At 41.2% G+C, this 10,279-nt stretch overlaps 1 protein-coding gene across 2 annotated transcripts; it reads left to right on the plus strand.

Moving 5' to 3' along the window:
- The first annotated feature begins 280 nt into the window (after positions 1-280).
- Positions 281-8,272, plus strand: hspd1 (heat shock 60 protein 1). Of its 2 annotated transcripts, none has more exons than XM_034885884.1 (11): positions 281-420; positions 2,469-2,644; positions 3,438-3,773; positions 3,943-4,038; positions 4,153-4,246; positions 4,338-4,506; positions 4,609-4,708; positions 5,583-5,828; positions 6,308-6,482; positions 6,608-6,786; positions 7,109-8,272. In XM_034885884.1, the coding sequence occupies exons 2-11, from the start codon at positions 2,471-2,473 to the stop codon at positions 7,256-7,258; spliced, it is 1,719 nt and encodes a 572-aa protein (XP_034741775.1). In that variant the 5' UTR covers positions 281-420; positions 2,469-2,470; the 3' UTR covers positions 7,259-8,272. The 2 variants fall into 2 exon arrangements, with proteins under 2 accessions (XP_034741775.1, XP_034741776.1); XM_034885885.1 differs by having other exon boundaries at positions 305-418; positions 2,462-2,644.
- The last annotated feature ends 2,007 nt before the right edge of the window (positions 8,273-10,279 follow it).

Here is a 10,279-nt window from a genome sequence, read left to right on the forward strand (position 1 = left end):
AATGTTGCGCAAGGTCCCCTTTGACCTTTTTTTTTTCCTCCAATTGCGCACAAGAAAATTCTGGAAACGCCAGCCCCAGACCGAGCATTGACAGCAATTTTGAATTAGTTATGAATGAAATTGTAATTAAGTGTACGTATAACTTAAATTGACTTATTATCAGCAATGTGTACTTAAATTATCAACAGCTTAAGTACTCTATGCAGAAGACAGACAAATAAAATAAACATCTATATCAGTTTTCTAAACAAGTTCTGTCGTTATTCATGGTTAGGGGCGCGCCGGTAAATAACCCGGATGTGATAGGCCATGTGCAGTCCCGTCTCAGGAGTTCTCCACACGGCTTGTCCTTTTACCTCCAGTATCATTCCGTCTCGCAGACTTGCACCTAGTAGCAGCTACAAGCCTCTTACCTCACAAGTAAGTCTAACATTTTCACATTTGAATGTTATGTATTAAGTTATACAAGCTAGCAGGGCTAATATTGTGAGCAAAACGCTGGCTAATTGTAGATTTTGCTCTTGCTGAGACGTAACGTAACACTAACGTAAGCCTTAAATATGCCTAGCTAACATATTTTTGATCGTAACTAAAAGGACATTTACGCTAAACTTTTACTACTACAGCTCTTCACGCCACACATTTATTTTAGCCGGATAATATTACTATTTAGTCAGGAATGTCTCGTGTCTGACATGATGAAACCTTTCTTTAACGTCCCTCCTCCGTAATGCTGTGCACAATGTGACTGGCAATGCAGGAGGGTTCTTATTAAGGTGTGCCAACATTTATCGTCAGTTACACAAATGTTAAGCAATAATTGGCCCTGACAGTGTGATGGTCACTCATTATATTAGCTAAGGCTGAGCTCGTGCATGGATGGCGAGGCAGTTCTGCACATGCTTTTTTTACAATTTGACCTTGTGACGCACGACCTGAAGAGCACACGTGCGGGGGTAACCAGGAAGTGTTTTTGGGTAAATTTCATAACCAGTTAAGATCATGGCCAAAATAAACACAAGTCTGATTCATTATTACTATTATATAAATTTAAGACTGTGTGCCATGTAGGAAAACGTGTAATTTGCACTGTTTTAAGAACAGTTTTGAGGCACATTGCTTAAACATTTAAAATGTATGCGACATTACACTTCTTCTCCACTACATCTCAGAGGGAAATATTGTACTTTTTACTCCGCTACATTTGTCTGACGGCTTCAGTTACCTTTCAGATGAGTTTTGTTTAATCCCCTCTGTGTCTTAAAAGTCTCTTGGATCAGCTGCAAAAACTCATCACTGAAAACTGTTTTCTGACACCATGAACATTTTTAAAATCTTTTAGAGATACGTGGTTCTCAAAGGACAGCGCCCCTACAACCATGATGATCTTATAGAATATGATGCATTGCTGTAGATTAAACTACCCAACGGCATATGAAGGAGTTAAAATAAGTACAACCTTAAACCTCTACAGCAGGAAAATGCATCATACACATGAATGCAGCAGGAATATGAATCCTGAGACATCAGATAGACGAGGAAGACACTGACAGGAAACATTTAGGTTTATTTACTTTGGGTAAATTGGTACTTTCTTTTACAATGGAAATGTGTTTTTTTTAGAGCCCGACTGATAAAGGATTTTTAAGGCCGATACAATATTTAGTTGTTTCAAAATTGGATATTGGCCAAAAAAATTCCAGAAACAGATAATAAAACCTAAACAATTCCCCTAACATTAGTCATGATCTATTGACTATATTAGACAAACAATATGAAGATGGCCTCAAACTTGTGTTGGCATTTCCCCAGTTTTATGAAAAACTTTACTAAACAATGCTTTGAATAATTAAGCAAAACTGACTTACTACTAATTGCAGAATATCTGGTCTCCTTGTAAAACAAATACAGCAGTTGCACTTAAAAGGTAACGAATTCATACATTTGCTGTAAACTAAGTGTGCTGGTGTCAAATCATATCTCTCCTTGAAAAGGTTTCACCATCCCATAAGTGGAGATTCCTCCATTCACTGGTGTCATGCCACTATTGACCACAAGGGGCGCAGTCAACCTTTGTAACACATACAGTAATCCAGGGGGAGGGCCTTAAAGTATTAAGGCAGTGGTGGAAGAAGTACTCGCATCTGTTATTTAAAAGTAATACGACAGTATATATTTAATGTTACTTTACTAATTATAATTTGGCATCAAAATATGATTAAAGTATTACTTTAGCAAATATTTAAAATATAAATGTTGATAATAATAATATTGGATTCTAATTATTGATGCATTTCCATCACTTTGTTTCATCTGGTAAAGAGAGTTAATCTTAATTTATCACTACACCCTGCTGAGATTCCTGTGACGACTCACTAACTGCTGATTTGATTGGACACCTCTGGTTCATCAGTGATCGTTGGTCTCACACATGTCTTTTAACTTTCCCTCTTCTTTTCTTCCTACAGAGATGTTTCGTCTACCAACCATCATGAAGCAGGTGAGGCCTGTGAGCAGGGCGCTTGCGCCTCACCTCACACGAGCCTACGCTAAGGATGTGAAGTTTGGAGCGGATGCTCGTGCCCTAATGCTGCAGGGAGTGGACCTGCTGGCTGACGCTGTGGCTGTCACCATGGGCCCAAAGGTAATCTTTGATGTGTAGTATTATTCTACTGGCTGGGCCGGTATTATTAATACTAGACTGCGAAAATACTGCACGGAGCTTCCAGGTCTGGAAAGTGAAGCCAGTGTGGAAGTGCCTTACACCTGCATTCTATCTAATTTGAGGGTGATGTTTATTTAGTAAATTATGGTTTAAATAGACAAAGCAGGGGATGATTTAGGGGCGTGGCTACACACCGCCCTGTCAATCAGGACCCAGGCTTAGCCATGCTAACCATAGCACTGTGTACATTGAAACAGCCATGAACTTGTTTTTGGGTTTGTTTTCATCTTAAACTTTGACCCTCTCACTGTGTGTTTTTCACTTAAATTGGAAAATTGTAGTTGCCTAAAAAGGTCTTGTTCTGCCAACCAAACTTGCTAGTGTTAGCTGGTAATTTAAGGTAAAGGTTGCTGATTTCCCCCGAGAGCAGCATTTACTCGCTCGCTGTATGACTCTGGCACCAGTATGAAAATCAGCAGGTGTCCCTTATTAGCGTTTAGCTTTGTCCAACACCATTGAAGAGAACCATAGATGACGTCATCCTCCTCAGCTCCACCCTCTTTGTTCAAAATGTGTTTCGTCCGTTCAAGGAAACTGCTTTGGTCCAGCTAAAGGCTTCAAAACAGCAGTCCACAAACCAAAGGATAACGTCAATGCTGCTACGTTCATTATTTATTACGATCAATGGTTATTACTCACTTCTGTCTTTTGGAACTCACTTGACCCAACGTTACAGGCCCTTTTACCTCACCACGTCCTGTCTCTATTCCAGGGTCGCAATGTCATCATCGAGCAGAGCTGGGGCAGCCCCAAGGTCACCAAGGATGGCGTGACGGTGGCCAAGAGCATCGACCTGAAGGACAAGTACAAGAACATCGGTGCCAAGCTGGTGCAGGACGTGGCCAACAACACCAACGAGGAGGCCGGTGACGGCACGACCACCGCCACAGTGCTGGCTCGGGCCATTGCCAAGGAGGGCTTCGACACCATCAGCAAAGGCGCCAACCCCGTGGAGATCCGACGCGGAGTCATGATGGCTGTAGAAACCGTCATCAAAGAGCTGAAAAATCTCTCCAAGCCAGTCACGACCCCCGAGGAGATTGCCCAGGTAAACGGGAATGAACACATACTTGTACAAATCAAAGGGGTTTTGCTGAGAATCAACTCAAAAAATTACAGAATAGAGGTTAAGTCTTACTTCAGTAAGGTTTTGAATGCAGGAGTTTTACTTATGGTGGAGTGTTATAAAATGCTGTAATGCCATCTGTCTCTTTAAGGTTGCTACAATCTCAGCTAATGGAGACGTGGAGATTGGTACCCTAATTTCCAACGCTATGAAGAAAGTTGGCCGCAAGGGAGTCATCACTGTCAAGGTTAGTATCAGAACTTCACATACAGGTATTAAGACATATTTACTGCTGTTATGATTGCTTAAATGGTCTGTTATTAGAGTCTGTGACATAGTCAATACCTGCTTTACATCTCAGGATGGGAAGACCCTGCACGATGAGCTGGAGATCATTGAGGGGATGAAGTTTGACCGTGGTTACATCTCCCCTTACTTCATCAACACTGCCAAAGGTAAAGGAGCTCACACTGTCTCGTACTTGATCTGTCTGTTGCCTATAAAAGAAACACATTGCTAAAATCTGAATGTCTCTTTTGTCTCCAGGTCAGAAGGTTGAGTTCCAGGACGCCTACCTGCTGCTGAGCGAGAAGAAGATCTCCAGCGTCCAGAGCATTGTGCCAGCCCTGGAGCTCGCCAACCAGCACCGGAAACCGCTGGTTATTGTGGCTGAGGATGTGGACGGAGAGGCCCTCAGCACCTTGGTTCTCAACAGGTACACACAAGAGCTACTGTGTTTTGTTGAAAATACAGAGTGTGAGTGTCATCATTAAAAAAAGAACTAAAACTAGTGCCTATTCAACAACTTACTTTGCAGGCTCAAGGTCGGGCTTCAGGTAGTGGCTGTTAAAGCTCCAGGATTCGGAGACAACAGGAAGAATCAGCTAAGAGATATGGCCATCGCCACCGGGGGCACTGTAAGTCCACTTTTCACTCTCAAGAAACTAAGCACTTCTGTGCTAAATACTCTACTAGTCACATTAGTAATACAAAATACAACCATGCAAATTAAGTATAATGTAATATTATAGATTGAGTTAAAACTTTATTGATATCTGGGAGGAAATTCACAAGCTACGCACCAAATAAAAGTATATTAAAGTAGTTAAAATGATGGTTTGGAGTAGTTTCCCCCTAGGGTCCTTTGCACCACGACCTCGAGCCAAACAACCCCCCAGACCTTTTTTCATCTGGGTTGAACATTGGGCGAGTTGGCGTTATCAGCTGGTTAGCTTAGTGCAAGTGCTAATGGAATCCAGTGTGTATCTCGTAAATTACACCCCTAATAATGCCCAAAATAGTACCAAACTTCTACAGTAGTTCAAACAGGTTATGTACTTATTAAAAAAGTAAAAATATTTACTAATTTAATGGTTAAATAAGGTGGTGTCTCCAAACTTACTCCAATTATAACTTCTCCTAATAGCTGTACCACAGCACCTATTTTTAAGGAAATAGGTTAAATAAATGTTTTTGCTGTTTCTCTTTTTCGTGTTGTAATTTGTAGACATCCCTAAGCACTCGTCTTACTGCCGTTTACCACTTACTGTCGTTTTTATAAATAACGTATTTGTACTACTGTAGTTTGGTATCATATTTTACTTTTAGTATATTTTGATGTCACAGCTTTACTACTTTTATTTTAAGATGTTGAGCCAGAGTATTTCTACACTGGTAAAAAGATCTAACTACTTTTTCACCACTGCTAAATTGTATCAACCTGAAGTTAAATGCGATAGCTTGGCTGTGTGTGACTTGATTTCTAAATGTTACATTTATTTCTTTTTCCAGGTGTTTGGAGATGATGCAGTAGGTCTGGCTCTTGAAGACATCCAGGCTCACGACTTTGGTAAGATTGGTGAAGTCCAAATTACCAAAGATGACACCTTGCTGCTGAGGGGAGGCGGCAGCCCAGCTGAGGTTGATAAGCGTGCAGCGGAGATCGCCGAGCTGCTGGAGAGCACCACTAGTGACTACGAGAAGGAGAAACTCAACGAGAGGCTGGCCAAGCTGTCCGACGGAGTGGCCGTACTCAAGGTACGTCTCAAACTGAGAAAAAAAAAACAGATGGTACTCAGAATCAGCTTTATCCGCCAGGTATGAGGAGAGATACAAGGAATTTTGCTTTGGATTGTATTGCTCACAATGCACTTACACATACAAAAAACAACAACATATACACACTATAAACAGAGGTTGAGACAATAATGCAATGAAGAGTGCAAAGTATGCAGGAGTAAATTATAATTATGATAGTTATTTTATTTATGGAGCATAGTGCAAAGGATGCTGGAATAAATAGTATGTTATCATATAAGTGTTATATTACAATATGAACAGCTCTGAAATAGAATGTGAATGAATAATAAGTGGAAACAGACTGATTAGAGACAGTTATTGCACAGGAATTGAACCTGGCGCTGTGAGACGGAGTCAGCTGATCATCAGTGGGATGGCTTGCTGATCATTGTAGTTCTCTAGAGAAACAAAGATGTGATGCATGCTCTCCATGTCAGATCGGAGGTACTAGTGATGTGGAGGTGAACGAGAAGAAGGACCGCGTGACCGACGCTCTGAACGCCACACGGGCAGCAGTGGAGGAGGGCATTGTGCCAGGTGGAGGCTGCGCCCTGCTGCGCTGCATCCCAAGCCTTGACACCGTCCAAACTGTCAATGCTGACCAGAAGATTGGTTAGTAACGCACAAACACAGGCTCAAATGTTCTAAAAAGTAACAGCGGTCCTATGTTATATAGTTTAACAGATACAACTTCATTATTGTCATAAGTCTGTTTTTTTTGTTTTCATCCGGAACAGGTGTGGAGATCATCAGACGGGCGCTACGTATCCCCGCCTTGACCATCGCTAAAAATGCGGGTGTGGAGGGTTCACTAGTGGTGGAGACGATCCTGCGGGGGTCAGCTGAGCTCGGCTACGACGCCATGCTGGGAGAGTACGTCAACATGGTGGAGAAGGGCATCATCGACCCCACCAAGGTACAGTGCTCAGTGGTTGTGGACGTGTCACAGAAAGACGAGATGCCGCAAACGTCCCCTTACGGATCACATTGATTCTTCATTTGTACCTCAATTGAATATTTAAACCGGACCACTACTGCCACTTGGTGGTAAAGAGGCTCTAAAAAGGGGTTTTCTAAAGCCCTCTGTGGAAAAAACATACAAAAAATGGATCATAATTAATAAAACAGATGAATCTGAGGAAAATTGTTTGTTGCAGCCCTAAGTATATGCGAACTTGACTGCAGCTGTGCCAAATGTGCATTGAAGTGCTGTAACGTCTGGTCTCCTCCCTCTACAGGTGGTCAGGACGGCCCTGATGGACGCCGCAGGAGTCGCCTCCCTGCTCTCCACTGCTGAGTGCGTCGTCACTGAGTTACCCAAGGAGGAGAAGGAGATGCCAGCAGGCGGCATGGGAGGCATGGGCGGCATGGGAGGCATGGGTTTCTAAGCCAACCCTCCTAACTTACAGACTTCTATAGGCAGAGTGGTGCTGGGGTGTGTCTGAGGAGAAATCCGACAAGAAAACTGCACCCACTTCCACCAAGCTTTGCCCAAAATGACTGGCCATGATGAGGATGTTTGAGCTGCAAATGCTGCGTGCCCCCCCTCCCCCTCCCCTCTTCACTCAACAGCAAGAAAGATGCTAATCCAGATTTACTTAACAGTTATTATCTCTGTATAGTGTTTAAAGTGATCTAAGAACATAGTAAACAGTAAACATATTGTTGATGCTATGCATTACTGTGAGCACGCGAAAAGAGGCATAGCCAGGTTTTGTCAGTTTCCTTTCACTTTTGTCGTATTGTGTTAAATCTTTTTTGTTTTTATATATATATATACAGATCTGTTTTGTATCCCCCACCCCCACACTAACATTATTTGAGTTAAAATCTGTTATTTTATTTAATTAAACCAATTTTCTTGCAGAGCTTGTTGAGAATTTCCTGTCTCTGAAGTGGCGTTACATTGCATGTCCTTGTATCTGACCACAATTGGGTGAAGAGTGCCTAAATGACCAGAGTTGGACTACCACCAGGGGCCTGTTTGAAGTTTTTTTTTTTAATTTTTACGGAGATGTCTGTGGTTGTTGTTTTCATGCATGCAGCATTGTGAGTTTATTCTGATCCTCAGCTTTTACATCGATGATCTTAAGGGTCGGTTGATTTCATAATACATGGCTGATTGAATGTGAGAGGTGTGGCTCAGTTTACAAAGCAGTTTTCGGACCAGTCAAGGTCTTGGCTACAAAGTCTAAATGTGAAAATGTGTGCTGTTAAACATTGGCCGTCATTTTTCCCCTCATACGCTCTGCTTTAACTACGAAGCCAGAAAACTACAGTACCTAGATATTTTACTGACAGAACCCAGGACGTAAGCAGTGATCATTCGACTTCTGTTTTGTACCATGTAGACAATGATTAATGGTGATTTTCTTTTTTTATTTAATAAATTCAATTGTTCAGATTTGTTGGTAACTGAGTTCTTTATAAATAACACTTTGGTCTCTGTTTAAGTCTGTTAATATCACATACGGCGCCCGGTGGTGGATTAGTTCCCACTTTTTAGCGTGTTCATTAACTGAGGATCTAAGTAATATTAATCCAGAAACCTCAGGATAGGTAAACACTGACCGGTAACCTTTTACTGCACTGACCGGTAACCTTTTACTCTGAATGCATGAATAACTTCATGGAGTACTGCAAGTCAAAGATCACAGAGAAGCAAGAGTTAACAGAACTTTGTCCCTTTTTGGGGGGACTTCTAGCCCGCCTAGAAGACTGCATCCCTTGTAGACTCATTGGCAGCGGATTGAATCCATTTCCCTTGTTGTCCCCCCTTTCCTATCTAAAAGCTATCTTGTGTATAAAAGCCCAAAAAGTTCTTTACAAAAAAACTTTTCACTTCATCAGCAGAGACCTTTCCAAACCTTAGGACTGTTCAGATGCTGCCCTGCATCACACAGGTCTATTCTTACCCCTCACATGATGACCCTATTTTTGTCCAATCAACCCGTGGCCACTTCTGTAGCAGTGTTCAATCCAATAAATGAGTCAGGTTTTTTGTTGCAAAAATAGTTTATAAATCATGCAGTGGATACATCTTTCTAAAGTCATTAAAACATTTACACAAGTCTTTTTCACATCCCATGAAACACAACCATTTTCTTTAAAAGCAGTGTAGATGTCTTTCTTACATGATCTTTAAACTAGTATTTACACTTAAACTCAAGTAATAAATATTAAAGAATGAGTATATTGTTTAAAAAATTAAAGAGAAACATACTGCCAGTAGTTCAGGAGGCACTCTGTGAGCAGTGAGTGGGACAGGTGGAATCGTGAAGGTTTCAGCACGCCACTGAACATCTGTGACCCGGCCTCTGCCTAATCAGCCAGTTTTTAGCCCTTTGTATCTACAGTGTGCTTGCTTAAGATTGAAAAGTTAACACCTATATACTTCCAATATTGCACACTTTGCTGTATAATGTAGCTTTAACTGTTACTGCCAGCGTAGCTGCATTCATAAAGACAAGCGCATAGTATATGTAACAAAAAGAGAAGGAAAAAACAACACCACTCCCTACTAGGGCCGGGCGACCGGAGGATTTACAGTACATTGTCAAAAAGATAGTGTTGTATCCAAATGTCTTTATATTTTATATTATTTCTATCGGGTCAAAAAAAGAAAAAATTAAATATTTAATTCATACAGAAATTAGCTTTACCATGTGGTTATTTTATGTAAACTATTTATTCAATTACCAGAAAAAATGCTCCATCTTTATAAACACTGAACACAACTATAACATTTTTTATAATTTTGCTCAGTGTACATATTAGAAGTTATGAAAATATGAATTTATCTATTTCAGGATAAACATTTTTAGCCTTATCAGCCGTGAACCTACTAAAGCAAAATAAACACCCTTTGCAAGGTGCGTGTCCTGATAGTTTACAGTACATTTTGTACATTTAGTCCGCTGCACACAATCCTCACTGCATGGTTCCAGTGACACGGTGTCTTGGCTGCCTCTGCCCTTTATTCTTAAAATATATTCTTATAATATACAGTAGTGTGTGGTGACACGGTGGAAGAGGAAGTTTAATAGGTCGCTGTCCATTAGCCACATGGCTTGACACTTGACTTTCTTTAGTTGCTTTGTGCCCTTCAAGCTCAATTCATCACAGGAAAGCATTAAGGTTTTAAAACCAACTGGAGCATGCGGCTTAAATCATCTGTAGCTAACGAAAGATATGCATCTCTGTACCATGATCAATAAGTAATGACCCAGTTCAACTGAACCGGTCCATTTCTTCATCTTGAACCTTTCACAACTTGTGTTCACTCCCACCGCAATAAACAAGGTAGTGCCATTAGCTTCACGGCTTTCTACAAGTGAAAAATGCGTCTGAAACGCTTGCGGATTAGACACGAGTCTTGGACACACCTGCTAACGGGGTGGGGGGGGGGG

This window comes from Etheostoma cragini, chromosome 11 (genome assembly GCF_013103735.1).
Source record: "Etheostoma cragini isolate CJK2018 chromosome 11, CSU_Ecrag_1.0, whole genome shotgun sequence".
Classification (NCBI taxonomy): domain Eukaryota; kingdom Metazoa; phylum Chordata; class Actinopteri; order Perciformes; family Percidae; genus Etheostoma; species Etheostoma cragini.